Source organism: Phacochoerus africanus, chromosome 15, assembly GCF_016906955.1.
Source record: "Phacochoerus africanus isolate WHEZ1 chromosome 15, ROS_Pafr_v1, whole genome shotgun sequence".
NCBI lineage: Eukaryota > Metazoa > Chordata > Mammalia > Artiodactyla > Suidae > Phacochoerus > Phacochoerus africanus.
Window position 1 is genome coordinate 100,646,992 of NC_062558.1, and position 20,975 is coordinate 100,667,966.

Genomic DNA, 20,975 nt, shown 5'->3' on the forward strand with positions numbered 1-20,975 from the left:
GTCATTTAGCCCATTGGGCTAAGGAAGCCAAGACGAATGGGTGTTAATGTTGTTGAAGCCAGATTGTATTTATGAAAGAAGTATTCTGTTCTACAACTACCGATTGCAGCCTGTATTCCACCTGGATGACTAAAAAACCTGTCCCATCAGAGATTTGGCATGAGAGTAGCAATGGCATTCATCACTTTACTGGTGTTAGGGTAGGGGCCAATTCCTTCATATCTTGGGAAGGCTAGATATGAATAGCGATGGTGATAGGGACAATTAAAAAGGAAAGGAAAACAATGATAAGACATGGCAATAAGCTGAAGGATATTTGAGTGAATAGGGTTGATTCCTTGTGTGTGGAATAGTAGAGAAAATCTGAATTTAGATCTGAGTTCTAGAGCTAGGTTTGTCAGGGTTGATTATGGGTAGATCTGGGTGCTATTTAACCCAGAGCACACATCTACCTCTCTTTATCTTTGCTTATCAATAATATGAAAATATTTTGAAATGTGGAACTTCCTAGAGAAGTACTAAATAAAGATCATGCCATTGATATCTGCCTCTAATTTACTTCTCTTTTACCCTAATCTCCGTAAGCTTGCCTCAGTCATTCTGGTCCTATTCTGCTTCTCTGCTGTTCTTCTCCAGGGTTCTTACCTAGACTGATAGGATTAATCTACCTTGACCCAAAGAAGGTAGTCAAGGAAAAACACAAAGAAGAAAGTATTGTCCAGCCCTATAAAAGACCAGACTATTGCAGCTTTTTTGTTAGAGGTTTTTATATTAGTTTCTACCGTGGAAGTGATCAGTCATGTTTTCATGTTTGAGAACTATGTTTTATTTATTTAGAGTTCAGTTTTGTTGTTTCTAGATATCGCTATTATTTTTTAATATCTCTAATATTTCAGTGATATTTTGCAATTCGTTGATGGTTTTGGTTTTCAGCTTTAAGTTTGCTTCTTGACAATATTTATGTAATTGAAAATTTTTCTATCCATAAATTTTTTATACCTAGGGAATTAATTTCTTGGTGTTGTTTATCTTTGTCAGATAGGTGTGTTCACCTTCCTGAGATCTTTCCTGTATTGTTAGAGCAAGTAACTTTATCAGAGACTACAGATCTATTAATATAGCATGTTAAAGGCTTCTAGGAGACCTCACTGATGCTTTTGTCATCTTAGTGCAATTTAAAAAGCTATTGAGTGAAAGGCACTAGATTGTCAAAGGTGACAAAGGAACTAGATTTATAGTGGAGAAGGGAAAAGGATGGAAAAAACCCATGCTCTTTCTATAGTGTGAGATGTCAGTTTAAGAGCCAAATGGTAAGGTATAAAATATTAGAGAAATAAGAAGGGAGAGAGAACGTTTCGTTCAGTAATCTTATCTACTGTAATTTTTTTCATACTGGTCTCTCTAGCAAACACCTATCAGTTCTGCTCTGTCTGCTTACATTTAAACATTGTATGTGTGTGTATGTTTGATCTGTCAGTATTACATTTAAACTTCTCAACTTACTAACTACTGAAATCTTTTTAATCTTTACTAATTTGCTAGTTCTTTGTTTATGCACTGTGATTTAATATTATTTGGTAAAGCTATATTATAAGTATATGTAATTAAATGGGAGAGTGTATATATAAATTATAAGTTGTATGTTCAGAAAAAGCAAGTTGAGGGGATTGTCAAATAGTTTCATTAAGGAAATCCAGCTCTTTATTGAACATTGGAGAAAACATACAGTTTAGATTGGCCTTAAAAACCAAAGAAAGTATTACAGGTAATAGGAAATAGCTTGAATAGCTCGAATTGAAGCACAGCAGAAGGAAATGAGCTGGACATGAAATGTAGAGACGGAGAATAGAATAGGAATGGAGTATGTGGCTACTGTTAGAGGACTCTAAATGGGCATGTCAGACTTGATTTGATAAATATTTTTGTGTCAGTGATCATACTAGAGGCTTAAGCTGTATTTTAGATATAGTTGTATAGAAAGTAATAATAATAAGAAGGAAAAAAATGGTAGAAAGGAAAGCATTTATGTAACTTGCATAGGTCAGATGTGCTTTGCTGGAACAGTCAAATGGGATGCGGTTAGCTTTTCTTTTACCATTTGTATCTAAATATGTCAAAGTTTTGATTCTGGTCGGGAATAATTCACAGAAAAGGGAAGAAAAGTGAATCTGACTGAGACTTGGACACATGAGTGTTGATATTTTGCTTTTAAACATGTTTTAAATCAGGTAAAGGTGAGCCTTTATGTGAAGATATTCAGTAGGTACTTGAAAGTATGGATTTGAACTTAGGTGAGGAGATATATCTGATATTTTGGACAGCATCGGGAAAGAGACATGATAGTTAAGCCTTTCATATAAATATGGTATTGCCCTAGAAGATGGGAAAACTCAGAGGGAAGCAGGGTGAGGACTGAGACAAATAGGATTTGTAACAGTTTGGGTTCAGGAGGAAAAAGAGTCAGTGAAGAAAACAAAACATATGAAAATAAAGTTATCTTCTGCAAAGTTGTCAGGGGTTAACAATTTTTTTCCTTATTTGATTGTTGTCTTAGTATTTCTTAATAAAGAAAAAATTGCTATATTCTGTATATCTAAAAGGGTTTAAAAGAGTTAATAAAAGATGATCAGTATGATTTTTCTCTCATATTGTATCAAAATGCATATATCCCAAGAAAATTTAATTCTGATTTTTGTTTACTAGGTATCATCAGTCTTTTCATTTTTTTAAACGCAGTCAATTATATCAAAATATGTATACCAGAATTGTGTCTTAGAAATCAACAGAACCATACTAATGTTTGGACTTCTGTTAAGTTGGGTCTTATCTATCTAAAATGTGAAGGAAAATTATTTTCTTTAGTGATTTGAGGAAACCCCCCCCTTCTTTTCTTTTTTTTTTGCTTTTTAGGGCTACACCCACGGCATATGGAGATTCCCAGGCTAGGGGTCTAATCAGAGCTACAGCTGCCAGCCTACACCACAACCACAGCAACGCCAGATCCAAGCCGCGTCTGCGACCTACACCACAGCTCATGGCAACACCAGATCCTTAAGCCACTGAGTGAGGTGAGCAAGGCCAGGGATTGAACCTGCAGCTTCACGGTTCCTAGTCAGATTCGTTTCCACTGTGCCACGAAGGGAAGTCCTTTTCCACGTATTTTTATTAAAACTTTTCATCTTAGTTTTGTGAGGAAATTAAGTAACACTGGTTTATAATTAGATTATCAATTGTTTATATAATTTTAAAATTCTTGAAAGTATTTATTTGTTTGTTTGTTTGTTTTTTGTCTTTTTGCCTTTCCTAGGGCCGCTCCCGCGGCATATGGAGGTTCCCAGGCTAGGGGTCTAATCCGAGCTGTAGCCGCCGGCCTACACCAGAGCCACAGCAACACGGGATCCGAGCCGTGTCTGCAACCTACACCACAGCTCACAGCAATGCTGGATCCTCAACCCACTGAGCAAGGCCAGGGATCGAACCCACAACTTCATGGTTCCTAGTCAGACTCGTTAATCACTGAGCCACGACAGGAACTCCGAAAGTACACATTTTAGATGAAGTTTAATTGAAATCTGGCTTACACAGTTAATTTACTTTTTAAGGTCCCAAGTTCAAGGTTATCAAATTCTGATTTAGTGGAGTTTGAATTAATAATATTACAAGGCATTTTCATCCTTGTTGATTTTTATCACTGCTTTGATATCTTACCTCTTTTATTTGCTTCTTCAAGCTAGACTTCCCAGTTAAATTTTCAGTATGAGTTTTGCAAAATGGCTTTTTGTACTTTGAATCTTTAGTCAAGAAAGTGAAAATTATTGACAGATTGTTAGTGTAATGTTTTCTATTTTTAGAGTTCCTTTTTCTCATGATAAATGTCTCATAAATTGGATTAATCCCTCATGCTTTTTGTCAAACCTGCTATTTATTATGTGATAATACCTAAAGTAGTATTATATTGTATAGTTGAATTAGTAGGTGTTTATTGCACTGAAAACTTATTTATTAGCTTGAATAAGCTTTTTGCCTTGTACTCACATTGATAAAGAATATGATACTTTTTTAAAAATCATCTTTAAGGATGGTGCCTGTTGGTACGAGAACTTTATATGCTATTTCTCATGTACTTTATGCAAGCTTATGTTTTTATTTATTGATTATCTTGGTATATTTTGAAATTGCAAGACTCACTTCTTACCTCCTCAGGTTAATTATTTTCTTTCTAATGAACTCTTGTTTTTGAACTTGTACACAACTCATTGTGTACTACCAATGAATTACACTTTATCAAATTATTTTGGTAATTTAAAGTTCTAGCATCTTAATGTTTATGACTTTAAATTCTATCAGTAATGTCATGAGGTATAAATGTATTTATGAGTGAATTTTAAAAATAAAATGCCTAACCCTTCCTTTTTTCATACTAACTACTTAGTTGCATTGGTAATATAATAAGCATGATACATTTTGAGAGGTCATATTTTACCAGTTATTTTAAAACTAACACAGGCCAAAGCCCACATTCTTGTTAATGAAAATGGAGTGTGTTTTGGAGAGAGGGTGGTTATGTTATAATTTGTACTTGATGTCTGTTGCATTTCTTTGCATTCATTTCAGATCTCTTTCCTTGTATTTCTCATAGTGGTGGCTTTGTATACCTTTAAAAATAAAACAAATTATAGGTGAAATGAATTATGGTTAATACTTTTTAAATATTGAAACTTGTGTCTATGGAATATATCTTTGTTGTAGATTATATTCTCTTTTTTCATGTGAACAGGTAATGATTGGTGTTTTGTGGTTTTTCCTTTAAAATACTTGCAGCAATTATCTGTTTTAAAAGTTACCTTTTATGCATTTCATTTTAATTCTTAATTTATATTAGATTTTTAACATTGCGAAGTTGAAGTTTTGATGTTACTATAAATTTCTAGAAGTCCAATTTTGAGACATACTATTTATGAAGTAGAATTGACTTTAATACCAGTAATAGAACCTTATGTTGAAGGTTTAAATTAGGGAAAATCTTAACAGTGATTATATTTTGACCTACTTTATTTCCACTGATTTATTTGTTTATTGGCTTATTATTTTCTCTCGATTGATTTGTTTCAGATCAGGGGTTATAGACGCAGAATTACTGCTTTGTTTATATTACTAATATTAATCATCAACTAGCTTTTGACAGTTAAAGGCATTTCCTGTGAAATGATACTAGTGTGTATTTGACCATGCAGATCCTCAGTTTGTGGTCTGCCAGCTAAAGGTGAAGATATATTCCTCCAATTCAGGACCCACACGACGGGAAGACAAGTTCATGTACTTTGAGTTCCCTCAGCCATTGCCTGTGTGTGGTGACATCAAAGTAGAGTTCTTCCACAAACAGAACAAGATGCTAAAAAAGGTTTGCACTTTACTTTTACTGGGAAAAATAACCAAGATGTCTATACCTTGAATAATACCCTAAGATGGTTTGCTTAAAGCATTTGGTTAGAGAGAAATCATTCTGTGAGGCGAGATTAAAAGATGTGTTTTGTTTTATGACTGACAGCTAATGGGTCAAATGGTTTTCTGTTAGATCTACACATGCTTTGTTTACCATGGCATTGGTGAGCCACTGTAATGGTAAATAGTCCTATTAGAAGGAAAAGGCTATGTGGCCTTGTAATCTGAGATGAATTTTCTTTAACTTAGGTTATGCAAATAAATTTTATAAAAATATTAAAGATTGCATACATACCCCATTCAGTTAGTTATAGTCCTTTTAGAAAGAGTAATTAATTAACTGAGAAGTTAGCATGGAACCATGAATTTGAAAAAGAAATTTGGTCTGTATGTATAAATAAAATCCGTTTTGTGGTCTTGTGTAATGACACAGACCATTTTTACCCCATTTTGGCTAATGTTTGTTGAGACTGGGTCATTTTATATTTAGCTTCCTCAAATTTACTGAGTATTTTGATTTTTAGCTAGGAGAGAAGTAAGTATGAAGAGGAAGTAATAAAGAATGAAAAATGTGGTATTTAAATATGCAGGTTTAGAAAGTTAGTGAAGTTTGCATCTCACTAAGCTATATTTAAAGAATGCAAGAGCTCATTTTAAAACAAAATATTTTTTTATTTAAAATAGTAAGTGTGAACAGTTAAGGAGAGCCTACAGGGCAAAATTTTTAGGTAGTAATGAATGAAAACATTAGCTTTGTATATTATCACTGATAGTGTATTGCTGATCTTTAGACAGTCTCCATAATAGGGTTGATTTCATTTTCCTGATTTGTAGCTTTTTTGAGAGAGAGAGAGAAAATAAGAGGAAGCTTCATTTATTATAAAAATTTTAAACTCTATTTTGACTTATCAGAAGAAATACAATTTCCTTTATCCAGAATCCAAGTAGCTGGAAAAAAAAAATCACAAAATATAAAACTGATTTTTTCACCAGAAACCCATCTGTATAAATAAAAGTTAAGTATATCTCAGTAACTTTGAAAATTTATTTTTTCATAATCCAAGAAGTTTTAACAGATGTTTTAAAACTAAGCTAAGAAGTTTTTTTGTTTTCTTCTACTCATTGTAAGACTGGCACACATAAGATTTTATATATTGCTCTGAAAAATAGGTACCTGTATCACTGGAGTGTGCTAATTCTTATTCTTCCAGTTCTTATCACCTGTACATTACATTAACACATGTAAAACTGAAGATTAAATTAAATATTTATAATAATTTGTATATCTTGAATTACTTAACATTTATTTCCATTTTGTGTGATTTTTTTCCCTGCCTGTTAAAAATGTTTGCTCTGTAGTTTTTAATGTATAGTTTTACTACAATCAGTACATTGGCAGAATCCACATTTTTTGAAATTTAAATTTTACTAGCTTATTTTCTTCTGACTCTAAAATATGTACACAGTTACTAACTCAATGACTTTGCTGAAATAGTTGAAATTAACAAAATATTTTTAAAAGACTTAAACTACATATAAAATTGCTATGTTAGATACTATTAAAAACAAGAAAGACATTTAAGACATAAGGTATATAAGAGTTTTACTATCTTCCTGGGAAAATAAACTTGAAGATAAATTAGAATAAAAGATTTCAATAGCAGTTTAAGGCACCAGATGTCACAGGGTTGTACATCATTAATTGTCCAATGATGCATACAGGCTAAATTCTACTAATTAAGGGAGAACATTTTCTACGTTGGTCAGGAAAGATTTGAAGTAATGAACTCCTGATGTGGTTTTTGATTTTTAAGACCTGTTATTGGAGTTCCCGTCGTGGCGCAGTGGTTAACGAATCCGACTAGGAACCATGAGGTTGCGGGTTCGGTCCCTGCCCTTGCTCAGTGGGTTCATGATCCGGCGTTGCCGTGAGCTGTGGTGTAGGTTGCAGACGCGGCTCAGATCTGGCGTTGCTGTGGCTCTGGCGTAGGCTGGTGGCTACAGCTCCGATTCAACCCCTAGCCTGGGAACCTCCATATGCCGCAGGCGCGGCCCAAGAAATAGCAAAAAAAAAAAAAAAAACCTGTTATTAGTAAGAAGTTACGTTTTAGAAATGAGACATTTTATAAAAAGTTGAGATACTTATACTTCCATGTGAAAGTTTTCAAACATTGTCATGGAAGAAACTGGAGCCATTTAATGTTTGTATTGCTGTAGAAGTAAAAATGATTCTTTGGCAAGTTGTACTGACATTTCAAGAACTTTTGTTAAAGTAAATTTTGTAATAGCTTGTTGAAAGATAGAGAAAATTAAACCATTTCTGAATTGTTAAAACATTTACATATAAATTCAACCTTTTTTAATGCTAAGATTAGAAAAGGAGATATTTAACTTAAGGTGTTAGAGTAAGTTCATTTTAGAGCTTGTGGAATTATATTTTTGGACCAAATTTGAATAAAAGAAAAGTCATATGTGAATTATATGTGATAGATAACCCACAGATTGCCAACCAACTATTAGTCTTTTGAATATCAAAATATCAAAATGATATTCAAAATATCAAACGACTCACACATATTAGTTCATTTCTTGAGATAAATGTTAATATTGTAATATTGTCTTTTTTTAATGAAAAATTTGTCTATTTTCTTTTAGGACAAAATGTTTCACTTTTGGGTAAATACATTCTTCATACCAGGACCAGAGGAAACCTCAGAAAAAGTAGAAAATGGAAGTCTGTGTGATCAAGAAATTGATAGTATTTGCAGTATAGAACGTGCAGATAATGACAAGGAATATCTAGTACTCACTTTAACAAAAAATGATCTCGACAAAGCAAATAAAGACAAGGCCAACCGATACTTTTCTCCAAATTTTAAGGTCAGTTAAAAACATTTTGAGGAATTGGTGGGTGGATGCGTGTGTGCGTGCGTGCATGTGTGCGTGCATGTGTGTGTGTTTTAATCTCGGTGAAAAACTTGCTTGACTAATTTCACTATGTTGGTGAAAAACTTGCTTGACTAATTTTTAAATTAAGTATATTCAGAAGCAATATTTAAGTAGCAATAACTTGAAAGTTTCTAATTAAATCTAGGATGCACAGAGTCAAAAGGCTGCATTTTCTTTACCCTATTCTTTCTTATTTGATGTTATCTGGGGCAGAATCTGGGGAGGGGATATGAAGTAGGAATGGGTGAGGAAAGGAGGGAAAAGGAACTGAGCCCTTTGGGATGATTTGTATGGAATGTTGTTACTGCTTCCCCTCCAATTTATTTTCAACTCATCAGAGTGATCTTAAAGATGACTTGATTGTGTCATTCCTGTTTATACTTTTAAAGGCCTTTAATTTTTTTGATGTGACCTGCAAGGACCTGTATAATTTAGCACAATACTACCTTCTACATCAGTTCTAGTCACATTCTCTTCCTGTGATCCACCCAGACTGGTCTCTTCAGTTCTTCAAAATGTTCATAAGCTCTTCTGCCTCAGATCTTTCTAATTCTTTTCCTTTTCCCCAGACCTCTTCACCCTCAAGCCTTTTCCTGCTCTTCACATGGCTGTCCTTCTCACATTTTTAACTTCAGCTTCAGTCTTATATGCTCTGAAAGGTTTTCTGATCATCCTCCCCTCTTCTTCCCTTTTTAAAACTCTGTCTACTTGCTCTTATTATAGAATTCTTTGATTCATTTTACTTTTATCTATATGTGATATTTGTATGTATATTTCTATTTATATTTCTGGATAAGAATTCTCCACATTAAATATCTGACTTGTAAACATTTTCAAATGATGGTTTGCCATTTTTTATTTCCCCTTTCCTATTTCTTATTCTACTTGATTTTTCCATCTTCCTTTCATCATTGCTGCTTCCCTTCTCTCTTTAAATTCTCTCTTCATTCCATTTTTATAACATGTAACAAATCTAGTCATAGCTTTAAGAATATTGCTAGTAATAATAAAAATAAAGGAGGGGCTTTTTTTTTTTTGCTTTTTAGGACTGCACCTGCGTCATGTGGAAGTTCCCAGGCTAGGGGTTGAGCTACAGCTGCAGGCCTGCACCACAGCCACAACAATGTGGTATCCGAGCTGTGTCTGTGACCTGCGCCACAGCTCATGGCAATGCCAGATTCTTAACACACTGAGCGAGGCCATGGATCAAACCCGTGTCTTCATGGATCCTAGTCAGGTTTGTTACCACTAAGCCATGGTGGGAACTCCCAGGCTACCTGTTTTAAGTGAAAATAGATCCAATATTAAGTGCCTTTAGATCTTATATTTGTGTTTAGAAGTGTCTTTTAGAACTCATAGGTTTCCATTTACCTTCTTTTCTCTGCCTGCATTTTCCTCAGTTAATTGGCTTTTAAAATGACTTCCTCTACTGTTATTATTTTCTGTTTTAATACTATCAGAGGTTTTATATTTGTGATTACAAATTAAAACTTTCAATTATCTGTAAATAAATCTAATATCTAATGGTGAGTGCTATGAAAAAACAAAGCAGAGATAGGATAGAGCATGATCTTCATGTATTTTTTAGTGGGATGGTTAGAGAAGGCCTCTCTAAGCAAGTGACGTTTAATTGGAGGCCTGAATGAAATGAGTGAGCTATACAAATAATTTGGGAAAAGAAGAAAGAGCAGTTGCAAAAGCCCTGAGTCAGGGGTGAACTTGGTGTATTTGAGGAGCAATACAGAAGTCATTTTGACTAACACACTTCAGTCCAAGAGTGAAGACATGAGAGTGTTTTCTGTGCAGGGGGGATATAATCTGAATTTTGTCTTGAAATTTTTACTCTGCTTCTCCTTTAAAATATTTACTGGAGAGGGGCAAGAATGAAAGCTGGGAGACTAGTTGAAAGTAGAACTAAAAGAATTTACTGACAGAGTGGATATTGGATTGAAGAGGAGAATTGACAGTGACTCTTCCATCACGGTAAGGGCAGCTATAGATATAACAGAATGAGAAAAGGATTTGAAGCTAATTGAAATCCCAATCCACTATCTGCCAGATATGTGGCCCTTAACAAGTTGCCTAACCTTTCTGAGCTATAGTTTTCTCTCTTTTACAGTGGAGATATCTGCCTCGTAGAGTTGTTTTGAAATTATTTCAGCTCTTGCCTGAAGGGCCCTTGGTTCACTGTTTAGACCACTGTGTGAAGTGCATTTTCTTCTTCCTCCCTTTCAGTGAAGTTTTAAGGGGAACTGGAATATGAACATCATTGTTAATCAGCATTTTACATAGTATAGTATTTGTATGTATCTAATATTATTTATATACAGAAAATACATTGAGTTTCAGACAGGTAGTAAATGAAACATTCTTTTGGAACTCATCTCTGTGAATTGAATTGAAAATATATTATGTGGACTGTCCAAGTCTGTACTTTGGTAAAATTATTTAGTTAAGGCTTGCAGCTTGTTCTTATTAAAATATATGTTAATATCCCAATTTCTTTTCACTATATTATCAAGAAAGACCATGTAGGAAATCTTAAGAAGAGGGTCACTTAAAAGGCAGCTGCTTTTAGGGAGTTCCGGCCATGGCTCAGTGGTTAATGAATCCGACTAGGAACCGTGAGGTTGCAGGTTCGATCCCTGGCCTTGCTCAGTGGGTTAAGGATCTGGCGTTGCCGTGAGCTGTGGTATAGGTCACAGGCGTGGCTCAGATCTGGCATTGCTGTGGCTGTGGTGAAGGCCAGCGGCTACAGCTCTGATTGGACCCCTAGCCTGGGAACCTCCATATGCCACAGGAGCAGCCCTAGAAAAGGCCAAAAAAAAAAAAAAAAAAGGCAGCTGCTTTTAAAGATCATATGTATCATGATACTTAAAAATGAATCTGCTAAAAAAAATATATCTTTAAGTAATTTAATAGTCAGACTTAGGATTTTCTATTTAAACTTTCTCTTCTTTCCCTAGGTGAAGCTGTACTTCACAAAAACAGTAGAGGAGCCATCAAATCCAGAGGCTAGCAGTTCAACTTCTGTAACACCAGATGTTAGTGACAATGAACCTGATCATTATAGATATTCTGACACCACTGACTCTGATCCAGAAAATGAACCTTTTGATGAAGATCAGCATACACAAATTACAAAAGTCTGATTTTTTTTTTATCAAGAGGGATAAAACATCATAAGAAACAAACTTGAATAAACTGAAAATGGACCTTTTTTTTAAATGGCAATAGGACATTGTGTCAGATTACCAGTTATAGGAACAATTCTCTTTTCCTGACCAATCTTGTTTTACCCTATACATCCACAGGGTTTTGACACTTGTTGTCCAGTTGAAAAAAGGTTGTGTAGCTGTGTCATGTATATACCTTTTTGTGTCAAAAGGACATTTAAAATTCAATTAGGATAAATAAAGATGGCACTTTCCCATTTTATTCCAGTTTTATAAAAAGTGGAGACAGACTGATGTGTATACGTAGGAATTTTTCATTTTGTGTTCTGTCACCAACTGAAGTGGCTAAAGAGCTTTGTGAAATACAGGTTCACATCCTACCCCTTTGCACTTGTGGCAACAGATAAGTCTGCAGTTGGCTAAGAGGAGTTTCTAAAGGGTTTTGCTACATTCTAATGCATGTATTCGGGTTAGGGGAATGGAGGGAATGCTCAGAAAGGAATATGTTTTATGCTGGACTCTGGACCATACACCATCTCCAGCTATTTACACGCACCTTTCTTTAGCATGCTACAGTTATTAATCTGGATATTTGAGGAATTGGCCGCTGTCACTGCTTGTTATTTGTGCATTTTATTTTTTTAAAGCATATTGGTGCTAGAAAAGGCAGCTAGAGGGAGTGAATCTGTATTGGGGTGCAGGAATGAACCTTCCACAACATCTTAAGAATCCACAAATGAAGGGATATAAAAATAATGTGGTAATAGATAAGAAACACAGCAACAATGACTTAACCATATAAATGTGGAGGCTATCAACAAAGAATGGGCTTGAAACATAAAAATTGACAATGAGTTATTAAATATGTTTTCTCAATTGTAATGACTGCTCCATCTCCTGTGTAATCAAGGCCAGTGCTAAAAGTCAAATGCTATTAGTACCTACATCAGTCAACAACTTACTCTTATTTTATTAGTTTTCAATCATATACCTGCTGTGGATGCTTCATGTGCTGCCTACAAGCTTCTTTTTTCTCATTAAATATAAAATATTTTGTAATGCTGCACAGGAAATTTCAATTTGAGATTCTACAGTAAGCGTTTTTTTCTTTAAAGATTTATGATGCACTTATTCAATCCAATAGATGTCAGCCGTTCTACCCTTTTGACCTTACACATTCTATTACAATGAGTTTTGCAGTTTTGCACATTTTTAAATGTCATTAACTGTTAGGGAATTTTACTTGAATACTGAATACATATAATGTTTATATTTAAAAGGACGTTATTTGTGTTTAAAAGGAAATTAGAGTTGCAGTAAATTTTCAGCACTGCACAAATAAGGCATTTTTCAGTAGAAATTGTCCCACATAACACTTTTATCAATTTGCTATTGAACAGATTTTTTTTTTTTTAATGTGCAGTGTTGAATCATTTCTTCATTAGTCTAGAGTTAGGACTAGGGCTTCAGTTTCACTTCTTAAATATCATATATTTGATATGCCCAGACTGCATATGATTTTAAGCAGAGTACAACTAGTATTATAAAGTTAATATGAAGATATTATTGAAAAGAATTTTTTCCCCATAAATTTGGTATCTTTCAAATTATACCTTGACCTTGAAACATTTGGATATCCAGACAGTTTATTTCTTAATGGTGTAAAAATCTCATTTTCAATAACTTACTGGTGCTGAAATTGTTCACTAGCTGTGGTCTGACCTTGTTAATTTACAAATACAGATTGCATAGGACCTACTAGAGCAGCATTTATAGAGTTTGATGGAAAATAGATTAGGCAGAACTTCATCTAAAATATTCTTAGTAAATAATGTTGACATGTTTTCCATACCTCATCAGTTTCATTCAACAAATAAAATTTTAAAATTTTTAACAAAGTTGTTAGGATTTACACATTTATATTTAAACATTGATATATAGAGAATTGATTGACTGCTCATAAGTTTAAATCGGTAAAGTTAGAGACATCTATTCCTAAGATCTCATCATTGAAATTTATATGCCACCTTGTCTTTCATAAGAGCTGAAAACTGTTGACTAAAATGAAAATCAACTATTCATGTTTTGAAGATAGTTATTAATACTGTTATTTGTTACAGTTTTGGGCACAGTATGTTAAAACGTAACTTGTATTGTTCCAATATGTAACATGGAGGGCCAGGTCATAAATAATGACATTATAATGGGCTTTTGCACTGTTATTATTTTTCCTTTGGAATGTGAAGGTCTGAATGAGGGTTTTGATTTTGAATGTTTCAATGTTTTTGAGAAGCCTTGCTTACATTTTTATGGTGTAGTCATTGGAAATGGAAAAATGGCATTATATATATATATATTATATATATATAAATATATATTATACATACTACTCTCCTTTATTTCAGTTACCATCCCCATAGAATTTGACAAGAATTGCTATGACTGAAAGGTTTTCGAGTCCTAATTAAAACTTTATTTATGACAGTATTCATGATTAGCCTGAAATGCATTCTGTAGGTAATCTCTTTGAGTTTCTGGAATGTTTTCTTAGACTTTTTGGATGTGCAGCCGCTTACACGTCTGAAATTACTTGAAGGCATCACTTTTAAGAAAGCTTACAATTGGGCCCTGTACCATCCCAAGATCTCTGTAGCTCCTCTTGGACATTTTTTGCCATACTTATTAAGGGTAGTTGAATAAATAGCATCACCATTCTTTGCTGTGGCACAGGTTATAAACTTAAGTGGAGTTTACCGGCAGCATCAAATGTTTCAGCTTTAAAAAATAAAAGTAGGGTACAAGTTACTGTTTAGTTCTAGAAAATTTGTGCAATATGTTCATAACGATGGCTGTGGTTGCCACAAAGTGCCTCGTTTACCTTTAAATACTGTTAATGTGTCATGCATGCAGATGGAAGGGGTGGAACTGTGCACTAAAGTGGGGGCTTTAACTGCAGTGTTTGGCAGAGTTGCCTTCTACCCTGCCAGTTCAAAAGTTCAATCTGTTTTCATATAGAATATATATGCTAAAAAATTTCAGTCTGTTAAACAGCCTTACTCTCAGCCTCTTCAGATACTCTTGTGCTGTGCAGCAGTGGCTCTGTGTGTAAATGCTATGCACTGAGGATACACAAAATATGATGTGTACAGGATAATGCCTCATACCAATCAGATGTCCATTTGTTACTGTGTTTGTTAACAACCCTTTATCTCTTAGTGTTATAAACTCCACTTAAAACTGATTAAAGTCTCATTCTTGTCATTGTGTGGGTGTTTTATTAAATGAGAATATTTATAATTTAAATTGCTTAGATTCATTGACATTTTAAATAATGGGCAGCCAAGTGCGATTAGTAAGTTTTCTGTAAGGTTTTTTTTTTTTTTTCCCCTGCTGTCCTTCAAAGACTATAATTATATAAAAATATGAGCCCTTCTCAGTTTGGGAGTAGAATATCAGTCTACTCATGTTTGAGAGAGGCACTTAACTCTTTTAGGGCCTTGGTCAACACTAATAAATTGCTTCTAGCACATTAAATACTATGCTAATCCTTAAAAAGTTCATGATCCTTGAAAAATTGTGCATATATATATATATATTTTTTTTTTTTTTTTCTTTTCTAAGTCAGATGTCTGAAGATAATTCCCAAGAACGGATTCGGTATCTCCAATTTCAGTTTTGTGGCTTTTCCATTCTATATGATTCTGTGGTATCCCATCAACATAAGGAAAAGTTCATCTCTTCAGTGTGACTTGTGCAGTTTAAAAATTGATATTCCAGGATAGTCTTACAGACTTTGTGTACTTGAACTTAAGCTTGTTATTTCTAATATTCTTAAAAGCTTAAAGACTAAGGCATATCCTGTCAACAAAGCATTGTTTAAGGTAATAAGTGAAAGTGTAGCTTGTACAAATGTTTTGAAAATAAAGCAGATCATTTATGTAATAGAATTTAATGTTATTTCAAGTTTACATTTTCTCCATGTGACTTTTTAAAAGTAAATGTGAACAATATAAAGAAGTATGAAAATTGTGTGTACACACATTTTTTCTTTTTAGGTATCTTAAGTATGATTGAAAACTATACTGGAGTTTAAGATTATCCTGATTTATAGGATGATCTTGGTGATGTCTGAAAAATAGGAATTTACTGAAAATTTTGTTTTCATTGCATGTTCTCACTACACTTAATTTGAGCTGCCTTGGTTAAGTGAATGCCATCACCATTTCCACTGAGAATTTTAAAATCACCAATGTTTAACATGCAGGCTTCCAAAGGCTTACAAAAAAAATCAAGACCCTTAAATCTAATTAATTTGCTGCTAATGTGAAACTCTTTTTATTCTTTTATTCTTTCCAGATAATTAGCCACAGATTTAAAACTTAGTCTTAAATGGCCTAAGTTTTGGTTAGCAGTGCCAATACTAGTGCAGAAGAAATATCTGAGTAATAAATACTCAGTCCAAACTGGCATGAGGACAGTACCTAAAAAACTAGCAAAAGAGACAATAGAGAAAAATATTTTAAAATTTATAAAGATGAGCTGTTAGAGACTGATTTTCCTATAGAATTATGTAACTATAAGAAGCCTAATGATTAAATTGCTTATCAGGTGTTTTTAATTTTAGAGCAATCTATTCTTTTATGACCATGATCTTGCTATTTTTCCAGCTTTTAAGAGATCTTCCTTACAAGTATATCAGAGTATATGTAGCCACTCTGACAAATTTATATTTGTTGGTAGCTTTAAACGTTTGTAATGTGAAGTCAGTGAAGAACAAAATAGTTTCCTTGGTGGTGATAACCTTTGGTTCTTAAGTTAGCTATTTTGAGAATACTTTTCCACAGCAACAACAAGAAATCATCATTCATAATCCCACTACCTGGAAACATAGCCATTATTAATACTCTAGTGATTATACACTCATATTTTGTTTGAATATTCATGTGTATGTTTTCTTTAAGAAATGAAATCTGTACTGTGCATACTCTCAAAGCCTTTAAGCTTAGTACTTCCATCATGGATTTGTAGAATGTTAAATTATATCAGAAAATGAACAGTGGTTGGATTCTAATGCTACAGGTGCAGACTATGTGCAGCTATTAAGAGCCCTTTCCAAATCAGTGGATCAATCATGGACATTTAAATATTGTTGGCATCAGAATGGTACATGTCTAAGTAAATAAAACAGTTACATTCATTTAGTATAGATAGGCTTAACGTAGCTGTTTCTCTTCAAAAACCATTTCAAACATTTGCATTTTGGAGTTATGTGTTAAGCAGAATGTGTTAAACACTATGTTGGTGGTTAATTTTATCATCACCTTTCTGTTCCCCTTATAGGTTGGCAAAGGATGAGCTTTTCACTTTTTAGGATTCCTGAACAGTGGCTCAATTTAAAGCGAATTAGTTTAACACTTGCAAAAAAGAAAAAAAGCTACTGCTGGTTTATCACTTTAAATCTGTGTACTCATGAGACTTACATCAAAAAACTATTTCATGAATGGTTTGCCTTTGGCTCTGGAACTTAATCATGTATAGTATAATAGTGTGCTTAGAACCTACAACTCTTGACAGTTACTTGAGAATTGGAAAAAAATTAGAGGGAGGGCAGTACATATAAACAAATGTATTGATATTTTAAGAACATTTTTACCTATATGAGTAAAGTCAACTGCCATCTTTGAGCATTACCACATTTTAAAATAAAGCTGCATATTTTTTAATGAAGTGTTTAATAAGGATTTATATTTTTCATTTTTTAATTAAAATTTATATCACCTTTGTTGCATGTGGATTCTCACTGTGCTTAAAATGGTTAGAGATTTTGTTTGTGTTGGAGTGAAGCAAGGCTTGTAGTTCTGGCTCTAGTGTTTCAGTTTTGTCAAATCTGTTTACTGTAGTAAAATTCTTCAAACTGGTTTCTGTAGCTTATCAAATTCTAGCTTTTGTTTTATGTATATTTTTAGGAGTTTCTGCTTACTCTCTATAGTTGTCTAAATGATATCCCACATTTACAAATGCCCTTTCAGTTTCTATTTTCTTTTTCCATTGTAATGCCCTAATGGGCCGTTTATAAGTGTGTGCACACGCATCTGTGTGTGTAGGGAGGTTGTGGGTGTGTGGGTGAATTAGATGTTTGAAAGTGCTAGACTCCAATTATAGAGATTAAATAGCTGAATTTAGGCAAACAGTTCTCAGTGGAGTATTATAACTCATTATAATGAAAATAATGTTAGCCCTGGATGACCTTTGACTACAGTAATGAATCTTGCATATTAATGAATTTGTTGGTAGCATCTTGATGTGTGCATTAATGGGTTATTTTCTAAGTTGCGCATTTAACCAAAGCTGATATATTGGAAATGTTTATATCACATCCCATTTGGCTACTGATGGACATAAAAAATAGAAATGCTTTCCTATGGAGAGTATTTCTTCTTTAAAAAATTAAAGAAGTTAATTATTTTTAATAACTGATTTTAAACTTTGACAATTATTTATCACATCCCTGCTTTATATAACAGATGTTTGGAATATATTAGAGATCAAAACGACACCCTCTCTTGCTTTTGAGGAGTTTCCACTCTGGTAGAGGAAATAGACTTCATTAAAATAATTATATGTGATATTATGATGACTAAATATTCCATATGCTCTGCTAAATTTCCACCCCCTTGAGGTTAGATGGGCCACTGTAACTAGTTTGTTCCAATGAAATAGGAGTGAAAGTGATGTGACACTTCCAAGGAACGGCATTGAAAATAAAATCCATTGTACAATCTTTCAGCTTCTCTCTACTACAGTGACCGAGGACATGACATGTTCCAAATGGTGCAACTCTGTCAGCCTGGATCTTGAAGTACTCTATGAAGCAGAACTTCCTCAAATTCTCCAACATCAAATGTGTTAGATATTAGCATAAGCAAGAAACAAGATATTAATTTACACTGAGATTTGGGGACAATTTTTTACCGTAGCATAATTAATTATATTATGACTAATGCTTTGGAAGGGTCAGGGAAGGCTTTCTTGAGCAAGGAAGAGGAAGTTAAGAATGAAGCAAAATGCAAAGTGACACTTTAAAACATGATGCAATAAAACTGAATTGTGAGTCACCCAATAGTTATTGAACACTTAATATGAGTCAAGCACTGTTCTAGGTACTTGGGATACAAATGGATGAACAATAGATGCCCATCTTCATGGATCTTACATTCTAACGAGGGATAATAAACATACCGTATATAAGTTAATAAGTGCTATGTGGGGAGAATGTGGAGTCGGTAAAGAAGACCAGGTATGCAGAAATAGAGAGATTGCAGCAATGAATAGGTTAAGTCCAGAATAGGTCTCACCGGAAGCTGAGAATTTAACAGAGCCCTGAAATAGTAGTTAGAATTTTTCATGCTTTTAATCAACAAGATGCACTCATCCTCTGTAAAAATTTATTCTGGCCTTGTACAACTACATTCTAAGTTTTTAAGATTATTATTTGGTATATCTAGGGAGAATTTTTATAAAGACTACCACTCAAAATAGTCATAATGTTCTAAGTTATTTTGTTTTCTAAATTGGTTTGGCAAAATTTATGTAAACAATCCATTTCTCTCTATTTTCAGTTGAGTTCATTTAAAATTCTTTTTACGATCTTAATGTATGTGTGCGTTTTAGAAATATTTGCTATCACTTTCCAGTAGAAGTTAAAAGTTCTGTTATGGCCTTAAATACTTCTGTAAAGCTAAAAGGAAATGTCACTTATGATATATTAATGGGAAACAAGTTGTAAATTTTCAGTTACACAAAAAGCAAAATTGAAATTTATGGCCTAGTGCTATATATTCTTAACACATAAGCAAAAACCTCTGGAAATTTGTAAATATCTAAAGGTAAAAGATGTTTTTACACAAAGAGGGACCTCCCCCCTCCCCCGCTTCTACCCCATTTCGAGATCCAAGAAGTTTAACTTTGTGATTGAGGAAAAATGGGATATTTAAATTAATTTGATATGGTAGAAATTTGCAATGATACGTATAATTGGACATAAAATGCTGAAAGAAAATGCTATTAGCTTTTCTTTTTTAAAAAATAGGATTTTAAAAGGTGTTTTTAAAGACATTTCCTTGGCAGTTTTTCATTGTTTTTACCTGAGTCTAAGGCTTTTTTTAAAAAATACATTTTACTTGGCTTTAGAAGAATTTGAGGTATCTGAATGGGTTTCCCCGATATGAGAAAAGAATGTCAAGTAAATTTTGAAAAAACAATACTGCATATATCCATTGATCTTGGCCTAAGGGTTAAACTTCACATACTGGGAATATCTCCTGAACCTACCTCGTTGGAATTCAAAAGTCCCTACATTCCAATAGTATTGTGAATTTCTCTTTTAAACATTGATAAGTAAACCTCCAACCTAATTTTCAAGGATATGAGCCATGTTTTTACTGTGATGTTTACTCTTCTTGAGATATCTGAATTTAAATTTTGGGTAAATTTAGTTATATTTTTCTATTTATATGTATATGTAAATGTGACCTGAAGATACTGTGAAACACTAAAATATCTAAAAACATTCACTATGATAATACTATTTATGCTTATGTTTATTCTTCCTTTTCCAATTATAATCATGTTTTTGGAATTAGAGATTTCCTGGTATTCTAATCCTTGTCGTCTATAAGGAAGAAAAATGTATTTAAATTGCACAGATGTGGAGTTCCCGTCGTGGCGCAGTGGTTAACGAATCCAACTAGGAACCATGAGGTTTTGAGTTCAATCCCTGGCCTTGCTCAGTGGGTTAAGGATCCGGCGTTGCCATGAGCTGTGGTGTAGGTCACAGACGCGGCTCAGATCCTGCATTGCTGTGGCTCTGGCGTAGGCCCGGCGGCTACAGCTCTGATTCGACCCCTAGCCTGGGAACCTTCATACGCCTCAGGAGCGGCCCTAGAAAAGGCAAAAAGACAAAAAAATAAAAATAAAATAAATTGCACCGATGTGAAAATTAACAAACTTCTTAGGTTTATTCGGTATTTCCATGAAGATATCTTTGTCAGGAAAGTCTAACATTTTACATAGTTATCCTCAACAAGGGAACTACAAATGTTCTTTAAGTAATTAGCTATCTAACACTTTTTTTCCTGTGTACAGCCATCACGATTCGTGGGTTTGTTATTACTATTGCTATATATTAAATGAATGTTTGAAAAGGAAAATAAGTTTTAGTCTTTGGTAACGGGTTAGGCATATGGTAAAATTTCCCTTTTGCCAGACTCAAGAGACATCATTTAATGTTTAGCTGTCCTTGGAGAAGACTGAAGCCATTGTTTCTATAAAAACTCCAGTAAGGTTAAAACAAAAATATCACTATGAACATGATTGACTGAGGTAGATATTTGACTGGGAATTAGTTGA

The 20,975-nt window shown here is 33.7% G+C and overlaps 1 protein-coding gene across 1 annotated transcript in view; it reads left to right on the forward strand.

Moving 5' to 3' along the window:
- The window catches only part of PTEN (phosphatase and tensin homolog), a 93,819-nt gene extending 78,991 nt beyond the window's left edge, over positions 1-14,828 (forward strand). Inside the window, exons 7-9 of the mRNA XM_047759412.1 lie at positions 5,235-5,401; positions 8,098-8,322; positions 11,358-14,828. Of these exons, the coding sequence (XP_047615368.1) occupies positions 5,235-5,401; positions 8,098-8,322; positions 11,358-11,543 (578 nt within the window). The 3' untranslated portion in view covers positions 11,544-14,828. The remainder of the gene's footprint in view (positions 1-5,234; positions 5,402-8,097; positions 8,323-11,357) is intronic.
- Positions 14,829-20,975: the final 6,147 nt, after the last annotated feature.